We start from the raw sequence: 18,947 nt of genomic DNA, 5'->3' as shown, positions 1-18,947 counted from the left end.
ATGGCGATGAAATGATTATTAACTGTTAGCTGACAATATCATAGTGTATAGTTTTATCAGTATTTTGACTGAAGATTGTAATATTCTAGATTTCCAGACAAAAAATTATTTTCGTATTTTGTGAAACTATGATTTGTCTGGAAATCTAACCTAATATAACCATGAGCCACCCCTACAAAGGAATTTAAGTTATGTTCTTATAATATTTACAAAAAATGCCTTCAAACCATAAAAATGTCCTAAAAACACAAAAAAATTCAGTTTTAAAACATAGTATGTATACTACCTACCTACCTAGGTATTCATTTTAGATTCTGAGCGAAGCGATGATTGCATCGATTTTACAATGATGTGTGGTTTTTTTTCTGTCTGTATATATTTTTCTAGTAGAAATAATGCTTTGGTTTTCAATTTCAACATATATTCTGATAAGAAAGGGTATCTAGTTAGTGCTTTTAAGAGGTCAAAATTCACAGCAGTTTTCAAAAGCGCCGGTAATAACAATTTTTACGCAAATCCAGTTTTGGTTAAAATCTACATTTTACAATATTTTAAAGTTCTAAAAGTATTCAATTAATATAACATTTTTTGATTTTTTCGGTACATATTTATGATTAAAAACAACTATCAAATTTTTTCAACTGTTTGTATTATATTATTACCATATTTATATGATTTTTAAGTAATTCCAAATTATTAATATTAATTATATTTTATTTCTTGCTTACTAATCTGAGAACACCGATATAATTGAATACATTGTCCACATAACCTAAACATATAGATTATTAAAATAGTTTTACAAACGTAGTATCCTAAACATCAGCCGATTTAATAGATAGGCACTAGCCCTGCAATGATAGTGGACTGTATAAAAATGGTGGAAATGGAAATAATATACTTATAGGAATGTGAGAAAACCTTACAAACAATAATAATTTAATAAGAAATAATTGTAACATCAAATGTCGATGGTAAAAAAATATATGCTATTAATTCAAATTATGTAGATAATAATAATAATGACAAAAAATGGTCGTGTAGTGTTCGTGTAGTGTTAGTCGAAGTGATAATAAATCATAAAAATATATCGCTAATCAGGCGAACAAAAACCTATTGATAATAGGTACAAATTATATAATGCGGCGGCGATGACGATATTACACAATCATGCTAACATTTGTTTGATAACGGACGTCACACATAAATATTATAATATTATGACCTAACCCATAGCTGTGACTCGGGCTGGTATGATGGCAGTTGGCTGGAACTTTGGCTGGTAAAAATGGTAACTGGACCACGATGAGGTCCAAGAACGGTACACAAGAAGTGTTATATTATATATGTAATAACCTTGTATATTTCAACCATGATTTATCCAAGTTCATTTTTAAATTTTCCCTTAATATAAAATTTTGTTGAACATTTATATATTTGTTAGCTATGGTCAGTGGGGAGGGAGGGATTTCACCCTCCCTGTCACCATTTGGCTACACCTTTGACCTAATGTATATCAGAAATATAATCCCACTTGCCCGCCTTTTATTTTCCATTGATTGAAATCAATAATTAAAATTTTGGTTATATATAAATATATGGTTTAATTATTTATTTATTTATGAATTTGGAAGGGCAAAAATGTCCAATAAAAATGAATTATAAGGTACTCGTAAATAAGATGATCGGTAGCGCACAATTTTCTAAATTAAATTTTTAGTGGTTAGTTTACACACACTTATTAAATAGGTTATACATTTTTAGATATACATATTAACACCAAGTTAATTAAACTAATTAGGTACAATATACATATTTACAAATATATCCTATCATAGGTATTCTAGGTCACTTCCTACCTACTATTCTGCCAAGTTATTTAAATATACATTAAACATATCAACAGTTGAACATGAAAATAAATCAATATGAAATATACTAACTAATATAATACCCTCTATATTCATAGAAGAATTTAAACCATAATTGGTAGACTGGAGTGTTATGGGTACATAAAAAGTATTTAGATGCCTCGATTAGGAACCAGAAAGTTTAAGCTTGAAAGTAATTCTGGACAATAAACTTGTCCATTAAGTAGTTTAAAAGTATAACTTTTATCTAACCTTTTCATGCAGTAGGAATAAAGAGGTTGACGTTGAATGTCGCAGTTAAAATTCAGAATCATTTAAATAGTACATACCTAGTTATAAAGATATGGTATCCATTTTTTCAAGAAGGTATTAATGCTTTGCACTTGAAAATATTTAAATGTAAACTGTTCTGGTTACACCAACCATAGAGGACGTTTATATCATTTTGAAGTAATTCAGCATCATTTGTGGTCTTTATTTAATACGAAATAATTTTAAGTCATCCGCAAAGAGTACCATATGTTAATTGGTAAATTCAATATCATTGATAAATATTTTAAATAATAATGGTGCAATATGAAACCCTTGAGGGAACTAGAACTTACGTTATACTGACTTGAGCTAAAGTATTTAATTTTAATAATATTGCATCCTATATTTATAGGCTATAGGTATACCAGATAAAAAATAAACTAGCCATGAATGGAAAGGATTGTGTAAGCATAACGGATAAAATTTGGAGACAAGAATATATAGTGGTAATTATGTAGAAAGCAATTATTATTATAATATTACAATAAGTTATTTAGGTTATTTTTAATAGATAAAAAGCTGGAATAAAATTGGTTTGAACCGCATTACCTCTCAGTTAATGTCTGTCTATATAGTCTATGGAATATGGGAAAATATAAATTAATAAACATAATTGAAATATACTTTATTTCAATAAAATAGATAAAATAATTAATATGACATATCGATTTAAGTTTATTTTTTTTTATTATTTGTAAATAGCTATCTACATTCTATAATATTCTAAAGTTCTAAAAGTATTCAATTAATATAACAATTTTTGATTTTTTCGGTACATATTTATGATTAAAAATAGCTATCAAATTTTTCAACTGTTTGTATTATATTGTTACCAGATTTATATGATTTTTAAGTAATTCACTATTATTAATACTAATTATATTTTATTTTTTGCACACTGATCTGAAAACACCGATGTAATTGAATACGTTGTCCGCATAACCTAAACATTTGAAAAAACATAAATTATTGAAATAGTTTTACAAACGTAGTATCCTAAACATCAGCCAATTTAGTAGAAATAATTGTAGGTACCAGATAAGCAGTTGTATATTTTACCTATATACGTATCATAAAATTATATTTATTATTTACAAATAATTAAGACTACACGTACGCCTGCAAACATTTCCAAATTCACTATTCTTGTCATAGTTACTTGCATTTTCAGCCTATTGGCACTATTCATACGCATAGCCAACAGTATCATTTTTTTATATTTTAAACTCTTGCTTGTCCAATCACCACTATACAATGCAAAATTCAATGAATCTATCTAAAACAAAATTAAAACATAATATAAAAGTATTAAGTCTTAAATACTATATGTCTATATGATAAAGGTATTATTTTCCGATTCTGATGTATATATTGCCTTTCAAAAAAATTAATAATGCTGATTGGACTTCTAATAAAAATACATAGTATTACAGATGATTCCGCGTTATTTTATCTAGTATATTATATCCAGTATCATTATTTTCATCCAAGAAACAAACAATCCTGGTGCAGTGGTGATTTTATTTTTATTTTTGGTGGGTTATCTTTACCTGCATCTAACTTCTCAAACGATGCTTCAGTTAGTATCAAGTATGTTAGCTAATTTAAAAAAAGTTAATACATTTCCATATTGTTACATGGTATGTGCTAATCAATGAATTAAACACACGAAGCCAACCTTCTAAGGCATTATTAGTATGATGCAGTTCCATAATCACATCTTCATAGTTCAAACACAAACACAATGGAAAAATTTCATTTTTTAGTTTTCTACGAACTTTATGATTGATCCTAGTCAATATTGCGTTGAAAGAGAATTGCATCATATCAGTACGACTAAATTCATTGAAATTTAAAATTTTTCACATCGGTAAGTTTAGGTTCATTAATATCATATATACGTACTTGTTCATTGATATCGTTAAGTAAGTAGCATATGAAATACATATGCATTGCATATGTTAATATTGTCGATATAAATTTGAAGTTCAATGGAGATACCAATGATAGACCATTAAAATAATTCTGAAGATTAAAAAATAAATGTAAATGTTATAAGTAAAGACGTATTTATGTAGACTGGATTAATTTAACCATTATTGTCATGCTGGATAGTAATATTATAATTGATGATGTAGCAGCTATTTGAAGAAGTATAACTGGTCGAATTACTTTGTAGATATTTTTCATGTTTCTGGAATAAAATATTTGTATAAACAATTTATTTAGCCATGAACTTGTTTATATTATTAACGTATACAAAGCTGTATTTTAGTATTGACTGTTATAACAGCTAGTTAGATTATAATATGAAATATGATATAATAATTATGAATTATGAATTTCTACCTGGGTATATAATAATAATTTATTATATTATTATATTATTATAAATGCAATATGTTTTTGGCGAAAAGTAGTTCCTCTTACTGTATTCATTTTTTAAAGAATAATAAATTTGTATTGATTATAATTTATAATACATTTAATAAAAATATCTGTTAATGAAAATGTAGGCTATAATAATATTAAAGACCCAGAAGGGTCTCACTCGGTAAAATCCTAGAGCAATTAGTGGGGCCTGACTTATTGCACGTAGGCAACCCAACTTACAGTACCTCATATGCTTAGAACTAGGCAATCACGTTATGTGGTCGACGATGACGATAATTAAAAGAATGGGAAATATATGACAAGTCAAATATATAAAAATATGTTTTAACCCACAATTCCAGGACCAAATAATAATTATTCATTTCTTATAAGCATTGAACTTAGATGCATTGTAAAATGTAAATACCTACATACTTATATATACTAGGTACTGTGTTAAATGAGAGTTTACACGTACTCTATAACTTTTTGTTGGTCCTGAATTATAAACTTGAATTTTTTTAATGTTTTCGTTTCGTCGTGTCTGACTGTTGGCTTTGGGTTATCTAAATAAAATACATTGTCCCAATAAATTAGATAGGCACCTATATTCTTATGTAAGTAAAACGCAAATTATTATAACTTACTCATCAAGTGATTCTCTGCGTTTCCAAGTGTACTGAATGAATTTGCAATAGTCTTTAAATGGCATGCAATTGTACTACACGTTGAAATTAGAAGTATATCGAACATTAATGTAGAATGAGTAAAAACAACCGGTATTATAAATTCAATAACGAAGAACATTATAAAATGATCATTGTAAAATGTATCGGTCGCCGGATAAACTATATTCAATATGTTTGTGCGGTAATGGTAAATCTCATTGTTCACCTCTACTCTTAAATAAGAGCTTTGTATAATGAACGGTGTCAATGTCCATCCTGCAGAGGCTGTAGTCCACACAACTATGGAAATGATCAAAAACGATTTTAATTTCTGTCGACCAACATCAATCATACATCTGCTGTGATACTTATAGGATAAATATTCCACGGACGTTATATGTAAGCAATTCCATATGGTATCTGAGTAGCCAATTATGTAACAAAGTTTACAACTTGCAATCACAGCCATCACACCCATCGTGAAGTATTTCGTACCCTCGTTTATGTCGCTCAGAAAGTAGAATGCGTTTAAAATGAACGCAAATACTGCTGCAATGAGAATGCATGCTTCGATTATCGCAATACATTTAAAAATATTGCAACCAAACACTATTGGATTGCGTGAATTCAATATTTGGTAGAACCCAATCATTTTTAATAATGGTATGTTCGACATTAATCTGGGCTCGTTTTTCAATACCATGGTTATTTTCGTGTTAAGACCTAATTTAAAACAACAAATATTAGTACCTAGGTATATTTGCCAAATTTACAAGTTCTGGCCAGTAAATGTTATATAATGTTGTACTCATACTTAATAGACTTATTTTTTTTAGTATTTACTTTATAACACTATGATTAATTATTGATGATACCTAATATGAGCATGATTATGGTATGATTACAATTTTGAAATTATTTCAGAAATAAAGTGAATAGGTATCCCCTACAAAAAATCAGAAACCTTACTGAGTAGTATATTAACAGCTATTAAGAGGACGCTACACCCACATGTGTTGTCTCCGTTTTACAAATTTACAACATAGCAAAAATTATTTTGCGCGGGAAAGAACCGAGAAGGCTACAGTCATAAGTCATAACTAAGAAATGATATTTTCACCACGTAAAAAGGAAAACTTTGGCTGTGCAATTTCGTTTTAATTTTTTTGATATCACTTATAGGAAAAAAGTTCTTATTGTTTCAAAAACCATTATTGTCTGTGTTTTTCAAGCTTGAATAACTTTTTTGTATAAGTGATAACCAATAATAATTAAGTGAAAAAATAAAAACGTTGTTGCACAGCTAATTTTCTCTTTTTTACGGGGTGGAAATCTCGTTTCTTAGTATATGACTGTAGCCTTCTTGGTTCTTTCCCGCACAAAACAGTTGTACATTTGTGCGGTTTCATCATAGACCTTATACTCAGAGTATAAAATCTACGGGTTTCATCGATTTCATCGAGGATAAGGTATATCGATTCCGCCACCATCGATTCAGCCAGTACAGCTGGTAGTCTAAAAACAACTTATCGATTCCGCCAGGGAAAAAATAATATAAAATTAGTTTGGCATCATCACATTATAAAAAATAATATTGTACAACTTTTCGTATATTATATATATAATGTATACATGATTACAATTTGTATCAAATTTAATTTGTATTATTTTGTGTGTATAATATTGTATTGTATTGTATTTTATTTATTTAAATATTGTATTAATTATTATATTGATTATTAATTTATTTTTAATATTTAAAAGAATTGTTGAATTATTTTGTAGATATAATAATATTATTATTATTATTATAACAGAAATAAGTTGACAGCTGCGACAGGTACCAGGTTGATGTAAAAATTGGCGGGTGGCGGAATCGATAGGTTATTTTCAAAATACCTGAACTGGCGGAATCGATGCTACATAGGCGGAATCGATAGGTCTCATTTGTAAGACGAAGACAATACATGCGGGTCGGGCGTCCTCTTAACATTTGATTATTGTAAAGGTACGTTGTTGTAGGTAATCACGTATCATTTATACAAAAAAGTTCTTATTGTTTCAAAAACCATTATTGTCTGTGTTTTTCAATCTTAAAGTGATAATAATAAAATAAAACAATAAATAAAAACGACCTTGCATTGCCAAAGTTCTCCTTTTTATGTGGTGAAAATCTCGTTTCTTAGTTATGAGTACTACAGTATGACTGTACCCTTCTCGATTTTTTCCCGCGCAAAACAGTCTTTGCTATGTTATATATTTGTAAGACGGAGACAACACATGCGGGTGTAGCGTCCTTTGAACATTTGATTATTGTAAAGGTACCTACGTTGTTAGTTAATCGCGTATTTAGGTACGTCATGCCATTGAAAGGCTTCGTTCAACTCAAACCAATGCCGGTTGTTATAATTATAATTTACCATTTTAATTTTCTTGGAAATTAATTCGATCGGTACCTATGATTTAAGTAGGTATAGGTTTCTTTAAAATGTATGTTAGCTAAGTGCAAATCGAAGTGTGTCTTTCGTTTGGATTTTCGTTAGCGAGTATTAAGTATAATTTGTACAAAAAAAATTGCTAGGCACCTACTTAACAGTTAACAGTATTCTTAAAAAATAAATACCTAATTGAAATATTATTGGAATCTTATTGTACTTACTGGACAGAGCAAAATGTCAAATGACTTGACTAGAACTTTACCGCCCAAGAAGTATTTATTCTTAAGACAGTTACACTATTTAAAATCCCGCTAAAGGCTTCCTGCATAAGCTGTCTTACGACTCTAACTAAAGTTCTTATATTATTGGTAAATTGTCTACGGACCTTTGATGCACACTAGAGGGCAGCCATACAACTGCAATATTTAATAAATTACTGATTGGCATAGTTATCATTTTTTTTTATTTCCTGATTCATTTAGACTTTGTGTTCTTGGAACACCAACTGTGTATAAGGTAACATTCAATTAAATAATTACTGTTCCTGTTTAATAATTTATAAATCATGTGGATATTATTTAAGTTTATTTTCTCACATGTAATATGTGATTATGTGTTATGGACTCAATAAATAAAAATACATAGTGTGGCGAAACGTCATAGGAGACAATGTAACAACGTCTACCCTCTTAGAATAAGGACAAATAATATAAATATATATAAATAATAAATTATTAATTTTACAAAATGCATGAATCATAATAAAATATTATAAAATTATATGTTTCATATTTTTCTTTGTGATACCATTATAATTAAATGTAAAGTATTCTTAGAATAGTCTTGTTGCGGGTGGCGGGCTACGCACGCGAGTTTGTGGCCAGTGCGGCCCTGCGTTTGGGTCATTCCATAAAACATCCAAATACAGTATAAAAATAAATCTGAGATGACTTCTCGGCTTTCTGTGCACCGAGTGCTTGGGAAATCGCAAAGTGGGTGGAGATTTTGTCAATATCTGTCAAATTCCTTCCTGACAATAAATAGTCTGGTTTGTTGATAAATCCATTTAAACCTTCCACAAATTATAATTTTAAAAAAGGCGGACAAGTGTGTACCTACCGCTTTGCTGTACAGTTGTAGTCATTTAGCATATAGTTGTAATGGATGTGTTATAGTGCATATATTTGAATTCAATGAGAAAAATCATACGAAAGACGATTCTAAGCGGAGACGTTGTGTCATCCTAGTATACGTCTTGTATAAATAATCAAATTTAATAGTTAAAAAAAAAATTTATAAAAATCGAAAATATTTCAAAGCTATATAAAATGGCATAACTTTTCGGTGAAATTTTTTTTTTTTGATAGATGTAGAAAATCTTATTGGGAATTTTGTTGCCGTAATTAATTATCCCGTGTTTTATATTTAAGTACCTATTCCGTGAAAATATTATATAATATTACAATACAAAATAAATGTCGTATTGGTTTCCATAAGTATATCATTAATTTTAACTATTCATGGCAAATATTAATTATATTTGTTTGCTAATAATGATTGTTAAATATACAACTATATAATATTTAATCTATGCTAATTATATACATATAAAAAAGTAATAATAATAATAAATATCATTTCTGAAAATGTTAGGAAAGGCGAGTAAAAATGCATAGTTTAAGTTTCATCCCCTCGCCAAAATAATCTTGACTTATACTGTTACACTTTACCTATAATGAGTATTTTGAAAAATATAAACATACTTGATACTCTTGCACAAATTTAGAGCAATTAAAACAATAACAAAACACATAATTTCTTAAAAAATTTTTATGAAATAAATGATTCAATCATGCTCAAAACATTAAAACATTATATTATGTATTATCATCGATTACATTTTACACAATAATATATACGATTCTTTATTGTAACACTCTCTAATTTGTATAGCAAAATAGTTTCATGACTTCTTAGTTATTACTCATTCGATATGAAACTATAATAATATAATCAATTAACTATTGTGCTTGTTTTATACCATAATTTTTTATGGTGTTTAATGTTTATACAGTCTTAGAATATACGTTCCAATCAAGCCCGGATTAAGGATCAATTTGGCCCCGGTACACCATACACTTAGTGGGCCCCCTTTCAACTTTAACTTCGAAATAATTGTATCATTAGATATTAACGACTTAATATTATTGAAAATTTTTACTACACAAAAAATATACAGGATATATCTCGTATCATTGTACGCGGCGTTTTTTAAAAAATGTATTATGGATCAATGATATGGAATTTCGTTAGAACAAAAAAAGAGGTGTTTCTCTATTTTTAACAGGCATTTTTTTTTATATCATTTTCAAAATTTTTAAACACACAGTTGTACCAATAATAAAGTCGACTTTATTTTTTCAAATGGTAACCACCATATTTTTTATGGTTTCTGGTAAAGCTTTTTTTCTGAACATTTTGACAATAAAATGATCAATTTTGGTTCACTATGGTCCTCTAATATAATATGCATTAATACTTTTAACTGAAATACCTAATTTATAAGGGCTAAATATTTATTTCTTATAACTACCTTTTTATTAACTTAAATAATTAAATCGGTAATCTAAAATGCTCAAAAAAAAAACATACAAACAAAATTGTTGGCAAACATAGTTCATTATTTATAGTAATTTTTCGTGATATAAAATTGAGAACATATTATTTTATAATTATTAATAATAATTTACCTACATACCTACCTACTTACATATTTTTTTTAATATCGCAAGCGTTCAAACATAAGTATTACTAGTGTTAAAAATTGTATTATTTTATTTTATAACTATTTAAAGGTATAGTAACTGGCGTTTAGTTGACAATCGTCCAGAGAGTATTCCCCCGTCACTTAGATTTTGATATCACCCACCGGCCACCACTCTCGTATTTTCAATGTTCAAATAATTTATCAGAAAATGTATTCTTCTTACTTTCGACCCGGCATGAGCCTTATTATTATATTATATTAAATTTATTTATTAACGGGCTGAGCCCTATACACATAGGTGCAATTTGGGGGGGGTCTAGGGGGGCTTAGTCTCCCCTAGTTTTATTTAAGCCCCCCTAAGTTCTTAAATATATTCATTCTTAAATTCACCTATTAAAAAAATTCTGCGGGTCTGTATTGATTTTATAAATTTAGCCCTCCCCCCCCCCCCCCATCCCAAATCAGCTAGTTGTCCAAATTGCGCCTATGCCTATACAACAGTTTAAGACATAGTACAGTAATACGTAATTTAAATAATTAATACAAATAACACAAATAAAATATTTATTTAAGATAATAATTCCAGTAATAGTAAGCATAATAATGTTAGTATAGTAGTACATATACATATAGTAGCACCTAATTATAATTATATCAGTTTTGATAAATGGTGCTCTCATTGGCCAGCCACATCATGTGATCTAACGAATTATTTTTGCCATAATTGCAGGTAGTTTGTGCAGGAACTACGAAAGGAACATGGTATCTAGTAGTGTGAGAAGGAACTTTGAAATTGACTAACGAAAGAAGTGAGGGAGCATCATTTTAAAGACATCGGACCCTGTAAGAGCCTCACATAGTCATATAAGGGGGTTCTGTTTGTTGAAAAATTCATTTTATTTTTTAATAGCTGGTGATAAACAAATCAAGTGTACTAGAAAATTTTGTTTTTTATATAATTAAAAATTAAAATTATATTATATTATTCGCTTTATGTTCTATTGACTATTGAAAAATGCAAACTAATAATAACGATACAAAAGAACGGGGTTACACTGCAAATGTATAGGTATATTTTACTTGTTAAACACATTCCAATGAAAACTTGAAACAATTTCGACAAGAAATAATATGGATTTGATCTGAATAGCTACATATATAGTCAACTGTCAACATAATAATTGTCAAAATGTTATCGCTGAAATTGTATCAGACCGATTATTTTACAGGCATACCTACTGCTTTTTATATTATTATAAAATAACACATACACATTATTTACAATTTTATAATTATTGTAGAATAGCTACATAACTGTCCTTATAAATTGATCGATTATACCAACGCTTATGCATTGATGTTAAACATTATGATTTTTATGCGTCAACTTAATTAAATAATTATCTCTTATCTAAACCTAATTAACGTGTCTTCCATAACGAATCTTAAACCTATATAATATGCGTCAGTTCATTGTACAAAACACGACAAGCAACGTCCGATTTTTCAACTTATAATTTTGTAAGTAAAATAAAATATATTTAAGAGTTCACTTAGTTATAGTATTAAATGTTTAAAAATTATAAATATACTATGTATATAATATTTAATTATATATTATTTATTATTGTGTATTAATAAAACTGTTGGTTCAGTTTATAGGAAAATTACTTGTGTAAATATAATATGTAACATTATATAGTTACTTAATAACAATAATAATAATAATAATATAATCTCTTGTATTTTGTAGTAGGTAAACCAACATGACAACTCTCGAAGTATCAATAAATTGTTCTATCAAATAGTAACATTTTAAAGAAATTCACTATTACTCTCAGCCAAATAAATAAATAATTTTTCAACTAACATCCTCCTTTAAGTTTCTGATAACTTCTAAGTGTCTTCCATTCTTTTTTAACAAAAAGTTTAGATATTTCATACTTTTTATGAAACTAATATATTATATGGTTTAAGTATCTAACTATTGATTATGATATATAATTTCAATTTTCATGCCAACTGTTTACGAGCTTTGCGTTTACATACTTACTTTCTGTTATATCTATGATGTAGGTATTATATTTTATTGCAAAATTGAAGACATTATTATTGTTATTATTATTATTATTATTATTATTATTATTATCAAACTAATAGTTATATTAATATTCATCACGTAACGAGCATGTATTAACATTTTGAGGTTTGATACAGTTATGGTAAAACCCTATAATAATAATAAAAAACTGAATATTATGTATACATAAAAAAAAAACATTTTCGGAAATTCTATTTTAAATACAGACAAAGTTATAGGGAAAATTTTGTAGGTAAACCATCGAAAATGAGTTATTAATTCCTACCAAAGCGATTGAAAAAAAATAATCGTAAAAAAATCGTACGGCATATTATGTCCTTACTCAAGAATATAATTGTTTGTTGTTACGTCTATGACTTTGGATCATAACCATATACGAAGTTAATTTCTCGGTACAAATTCTGCTCTATATAAAAATATTTTGTTGAAGATGGTTCTGAATAATAATATAATGTATCTATTTTTGTGTTGACACATGTCCAGTTTTCATTCGGACGTTGTGTACAAAAAAAATACATCATATAAAATGTATATTATTCTTTATAATATGTTCCCATTGAATCGACCATAATAGGTAGTAGGTGTATAATATGTGGTTAACAATATAGTCATAAAATCAATAATAATAGTAGTAATAATAGTAATAATAATTAAGAACCAAATGTAAGGTACTTTTTAAAGTTATTATAATGTTATGTTACAATATTACCAAATGCTTTCTAAGTAGGTGTACAAACTTAAACATAATTGTCGCATAATAATCTATAATTCAGACAAAAAAGAACAAAAGCCCAATTATTAAAGCATTATTATTAAATGTACGTTTATTTTTCTGGAGACAAAGAATGCGTATTTTTATTGAACTAAATATTTTAATCACACATAATATTTTTTTACCAATACTTATAGTTGGTACCTTAAGAAGATTCGAAATCGTTAACTAACAAACACATTTTATATTTTAAACAATATAACAATATAAGAAGTAAATTAAAAACAAATTGTTTGGCCTTAATTTGCATAAGTGTCATAATTGTCAGCTAATTATATATTAATCAAATTAAAATAATATAAAAACACTTAAGTTATAATAATGGTACATTCGAAACTGTGTGGTCATTTATATGAGTACGATTATTATTATACATCTAATTATCTATTTAAATTTATAGAACATCTCATTGTTTTAAATAGTAAGAATACAATTCATTGTTCATTTGTTTTTCAATTCGTACAAAATAAATGTTCGATTGTGAAATAATACATCACAGTATCATCTGAAACTGTAATTTAAAAAAAGTTAGTACTCTTTATAAATAATTATAAGGCTGTAGATTCGAAGAACAGAAAATTTAACAATTATAATATAATTACTGAAATTAAATTGCATTGATAATACGCCGTGTTTTAAATTTATTTTTAATAATACATAAAATAAATCGTGTTGATGGATATGAGTAAATTGTTTTTATATTTAAATCTACCTACTGTTTTTTTTAAACTATATGATTTCTTGCTGTAAGGTTACTTATGTAGGTACTTTTAATAATATTTTTATTAGCACGTATTTGAAATGTAATTTATTTCACTATGTAAAATTATTTTCTAAATTCGTTAAAGAAAATTTGGGAGGCACCCAATTATTTAATGCATCGATTTGAACACCCAAATCCTCCTATGCACGTCCCTGCTTGGATTAAAATTTAAATATATTATTATGAAAACTTATCTAAATTTTTATACACATAACAATCAAAATTATATTTTTTAAATAAATAAATTAAATTAAATGTTTAGGTATGCAATATGTATTATATTTCCATATTATAAACACGTGATCTGCTATTATTCCAGCTATTTCTGAAAAATAAAATACATTTAAATACATCATGCAGATATAGCTAACATTTGATTAAATGTTCAGACGGTTCTTTGTTAATCGTTACTTTAGCCTACCAACTTTTCCACAGTCCCTGGTACACTTAAACTGTTAATGACTCCCTTGTTTTTGATTTTTTACACAGCAATCGATGTTCGTACAAAACCTGTACGTGTTCCGTCATATATGTTGACCCCCGACTTAAACCTCATATTATAATGAATTGTAATGTTGAATTTTCTGTGTTGGTTTTTGGCAGAAATCGATTACTAGTCTTGTTGAAGAATATTGTACAGGAATCGCGTACACATATATAAATAATATACATGTATAATAAACACAACAACATATTTTGCCGATACGTCAGCTCCGTCAGAGCCGCACCGCATCAAACATGTCATCGTTTTGTCTGAACTCCGTGATCTTAATGACCGTGACCATGGTTATGGTGGCACACGTCGCATTCACCGGGTGCGCCGCCTCTGATGACAGACCGGGCATGAGTAACATTCGTCCGGCCGAGAGAGACGTCGACTACAACGAAAAAAACTCCGACAGCGACGAAGGGTTTTTTTTCAGTTTGACAAATTTTTTCAGACGCAGTAAACACGACAAAGATGACGACAAACCGGATTTCATCACCACTTTCGACTTGATCAGGCTTTTGGACGAGAAATACGCTATGAAGCAATTCTATTGCGTCATTAACGAGGATCCGTGTGACTCCGTCGGAATGAGGCTCAAAGGTATGAAACGTAGTAAAATAATAGAATGCACTTAAAGTACCTACAAAGAATCGCGGACGTTTCGCGTCCCCGTTAATAATATTAAGATAGGAAGTTTGGTCCCTCGCGGTATTTTAAACCACTACATTTGAATTGCTATTTTTTAAAACGTAAAATTTCAATACGATTTGTATTAATAAAATTATAAACATTATAAAATATATCATTACCAAACTAAAATATCATTTTCATCGGTTGAATTTAATTTTTAAATAATATAACTTACCTAACTTATAATTAAACCATGTAAAAATATAATACATTTAAATAATTATTTATTTTTTGATATTTCAGTCACTATTTATTTTAAATTAAAAATTTCAATACTATATATATTATAATTATTTACATTAAAATCACTTATTTTTTTTCAAAAATATAAAATTTCAGTATAGTTGTTAAATTTCAATTCATTGGCTACAATATAATATAGATAATTATCATCCTTCAAATTTAATTTTTAAATAATATAAGTAAACTATGGCTAATAATAATGATACTTAATGTCTTAATCGTATAATGTCATAACAGGCCAACAAGGGTAGGTACATAATATTATAGGTTTATAAATTCGGGGTAAACGTAAAATAAGTCTTAACTCTAAATATTCTGAAAATTTAATTGTGTATAGAAAATTATGTTTTAATTAATAGTGGAATGTTTCAAATTGCTAATAAGTTTTCTTCTTTGAGGATAAATCGTTATTAAAAGTTTAAGTAAATAATGTCATGAAATATTATGTCGCTTCAATCGGTCTTAAACAATGTATGTGACTTTCGCTAAACTTTTTATTATTTCCAGTAATAATGTATTGTCATGGTTGATGAATTTCGTGAAAATTTGAACTTCATATTATACATATAAATAAAAAATAAAATTATATATTTCCGATAATTTTTAGAAGTGGTATAAAAATCTTACGAGGAATGTATTAAGTTTTCAAGCAATTTTAACATACATAAATTGAACATTTTTACTGCTCCACGAGGTGATGACAGGAACAAAAATAAATAAAGTAACAACATCGTTCGAAATTTAATCCAATCATCGCTCCGCTCTGGATCTAAAGTTAAAACTTATTAACTTTAAAAGTAAAAATATTTGCCTGTATTTAACCCCTTAGAAATAGTCTTTGTTGTCATCTTAATAAACTAATAATCTACTTAAACCATCTTGCAATAAAGGTTTTTAAATACAAAAATAGCAAATTAAAATTAAAAAACATCGCCGATTAACATTAAAAAAAGTAAAATAATAATTTCACCTATTTTATTGCACGTAGTATAGGTACCTACTAAGTATAGTAAGTATGTAAAATTCGAATTTCTATCAATGACATTCTTCAGCTTCGTTCTAAACGTTTATTTCAGACTTTAGACCTATAGAAAAATAACTCAAATTATCATGTTCATATATTATTATTATTAAATAAATAATAATTTTAATTTTAATTTATTAACTATTAACGTTTTTCACTATTAAAAATCTATTGTAAGTGGTAAATTGTTCCATCAGTGGTCTGTACATCTTAAGAATTAAATTAATTAATCATAATTTGTAAATGTCTATGATATACGTCGTATCATCCACTATCACCACCACACTATTAAAGTCTATATAGTAACAAGATAACACTTGAAAATTATTATATTTTTGTACGATAAAATATTATAATAATAATCACTTTGAATAGTTTTCATTTTGTAGAAAAAAAATGCACTTTGTAAGCCATTCATAAAAAGTAAATAAGGCCTATAAGCTGTATAGTGTATACAGCTAATGAACTGTAAAAAAAATATAATGTATATTATTATGTTCCTTTTTTATGCAAATATATTTTTAATCAACTCTCTTTCTTTTTAAGTACAATCATAAGTACGTAGAATGATCATATTTACTTAAAATTGCATACGTTATTTTCCAGCTACTATACCCGAAGAAATAAACAGGGATTGCGAACGCTGTACCGCAACAGAGACCAGCAATATCCGACGAATTTTGAATTACGTGAAGAAACACTATCCAGAATTTTGGGAGCGTGTTGAACCAATTTATAGAGATAACATGACTGTTTAAACTGCTAATATCGTTAAAATACAATAAAATTATAATTAGTAACAGCATAAATAACGACACATTTTTCATAAATAATTAATATTTATTTTAACAGAAACATTTATTATATTATCTAATTTTTATAAGCATATAATTACATTATATTAAAATACCTTAAGTAGTCAGAAATACATTATTTGTTTTGTACTAGTTCTAATACATCGGGAAGTGCATAGAAAAAGTTTAAGAAATAAAGAATGAAATACGAATTAATGTTTAGCAGCCGCAGCCTTTTCCGCGTCGAATTTTTCGATCTTCTTTTTGTATTCGCCCGATGGGTCGTATTTGGCGGTCAAATGATCAAAGTCGGTAGAACGGTTCTTGATCAAAAACTTGATTACTTTTTCTGATCTGTCTTTTTGTACAGTTGTACATTTGCTGCAGTCAGTTTTCAATGCGTCTGGTAAAACTCCTGTAAATTTAATCAGACAAGAAAATATAATTATAACACCTGTACATTATTGTGAAAAAGAAGTTTAAAAAATAATCAATAAACATTTCAATACAGCTAGGAAAAAGTTAAGGATTAACCACACATTTTACGTATCGACTTTGTTTTTTTCTAAATACTATACACGGTAATTCGGCTCAGATGAAAAAGAATTACAACACCCGGTGAAAGTGAGTCTGACAGAGTCAGCAAGGTCTTGTCGATATAATATTGTGTTTAATGTGAAAGTGAAAACCGTAATCATATGAATACAAATAAAAATATTATTGTTAGTGTTGTTCTTATATTGATCGTTAACGGTAACTCGGTTAAGTATAACATTATCATCATGTATTATTATTATATCGATATGTACTCGAGATGATAATTTAGTATGATTGTCAGATAAATAAAATTATATTATATACTGACAAATTTATAGCATTTTATATAGTATGAACAATATTAAATATAATATATGTTATGGTTTTTTTTTTGTTTTTAAATTGGTAATTTGTTGATATTTATATAATATAATATAGTAGTTGTTATAGAGTTTATAGTATACCCCAAAAGTATATAGATATTACAATTTTTAAAAATGTACCGATAGTTAAATCAATGTCATTATAATTTTAATTGTATAACATACTTGAAAATTGAAATAGTAAAATATAATATACGTTTATTCTTATAATATGACTTACTCTTCAATTCTCGGCCTTCGTTGGTGCAATTTCCCTGGTCGAGCAAACACTTGATGTAGCTAGTTAAAATTCTGTCGTTGTTCAACACCTTGTCCACGTCGAAGTTGTCGAATTTAGTTGTGTACTTTTCTTCAGCCAATGTGAAGCACACAAGCGATGCGACCAGAACAACAAATAAGTTAAGATGAGCCATTTTTGTACGTTTTAACGAATAAATATTCTGGCAAAATTAATTTCGGTCAAATCGGAAATATCTGAGAATACTAAACAAACCAAGGCATCTGCATAGCCTTATATACCATTCCCACAGCGATCAGATTAAAGAGAGGAAGTACAGAGAGTTCGGTCTAAGTGGGAGAGCCGGAGAGGTACCTATACCGGTTTTGAATAACATGTCCATTATTGTAAGTATTAAATAAATTTGAAAAATATACACTTACGTATTATAATAGATGTTGCACGGATAGTAAACAATTTTAAATTAAATGTGAACTCATTAAT

General features: G+C 27.7%; 3 protein-coding genes across 3 annotated transcripts; 1 reads left to right on the top strand and 2 right to left on the bottom strand.

Annotated features, from left to right (window-relative positions):
* Window positions 1-3,060: 3,060 nt before the first annotated feature.
* LOC132943586 (uncharacterized) lies at window positions 3,061-5,927 on the bottom strand. Its single transcript, XM_061012621.1, has 6 exons — window positions 5,204-5,927; window positions 5,035-5,104; window positions 4,278-4,377; window positions 4,089-4,208; window positions 3,301-3,459; window positions 3,061-3,126 (listed from the first exon to the last, which is right to left on the bottom strand). Exons 1-6 carry the CDS (start codon window positions 5,925-5,927, stop codon window positions 3,061-3,063), a joined length of 1,239 nt encoding a protein of 412 aa, XP_060868604.1.
* Window positions 5,928-11,794: 5,867 nt separating this feature from the next.
* LOC132942921 (ejaculatory bulb-specific protein 3-like) lies at window positions 11,795-17,456 on the top strand. Its single transcript, XM_061011636.1, has 3 exons — window positions 11,795-11,950; window positions 14,669-15,155; window positions 17,119-17,456. Exons 2-3 carry the CDS (start codon window positions 14,804-14,806, stop codon window positions 17,268-17,270), a joined length of 504 nt encoding a protein of 167 aa, XP_060867619.1. The 5' UTR covers window positions 11,795-11,950; window positions 14,669-14,803; the 3' UTR covers window positions 17,271-17,456.
* LOC132942922 (ejaculatory bulb-specific protein 3) lies at window positions 17,332-18,728 on the bottom strand. The gene is made up of 2 exons (XM_061011637.1): window positions 18,447-18,728; window positions 17,332-17,721 (listed from the first exon to the last, which is right to left on the bottom strand). The coding sequence occupies exons 1-2, from the start codon at window positions 18,637-18,639 to the stop codon at window positions 17,519-17,521; spliced, it is 396 nt and encodes a 131-aa protein (XP_060867620.1). The 5' UTR covers window positions 18,640-18,728; the 3' UTR covers window positions 17,332-17,518.
* Between the last annotated feature and the right edge of the window lie 219 nt (window positions 18,729-18,947).

The sequence above is a fragment of the Metopolophium dirhodum genome, chromosome 4, assembly GCF_019925205.1.
Source record: "Metopolophium dirhodum isolate CAU chromosome 4, ASM1992520v1, whole genome shotgun sequence".
NCBI lineage: Eukaryota > Metazoa > Arthropoda > Insecta > Hemiptera > Aphididae > Metopolophium > Metopolophium dirhodum.
This window is presented reverse-complemented; position numbering and strand designations above follow the sequence as displayed.

Coding starts and splice junctions, on each gene's coding strand:
- LOC132942921 (XM_061011636.1), top strand. CDS start 14,804: ATGTCATCGTTTTGTCTGAACTCCGTGATCTTAATGACCGTGACCATG. Junction 15,156..17,118: donor CGTCGGAATGAGGCTCAAAG/GTATGAAACGTA, acceptor GTTATTTTCCAG/CTACTATACCCGAAGAAATA.
- LOC132943586 (XM_061012621.1), bottom strand. CDS start 5,927: ATGGTATTGAAAAACGAGCCCAGATTAATGTCGAACATACCATTATTA. Junction 5,105..5,203: donor CGCAGAGAATCACTTGATGA/GTAAGTTATAAT, acceptor CAAAGCCAACAG/TCAGACACGACGAAACGAAA. Junction 4,209..4,277: donor TATCCAGCATGACAATAATG/GTTAAATTAATC, acceptor TTTAATCTTCAG/AATTATTTTAATGGTCTATC.
- LOC132942922 (XM_061011637.1), bottom strand. CDS start 18,639: ATGGCTCATCTTAACTTATTTGTTGTTCTGGTCGCATCGCTTGTGTGC. Junction 17,722..18,446: donor CGAAGGCCGAGAATTGAAGA/GTAAGTCATATT, acceptor TTAAATTTACAG/GAGTTTTACCAGACGCATTG.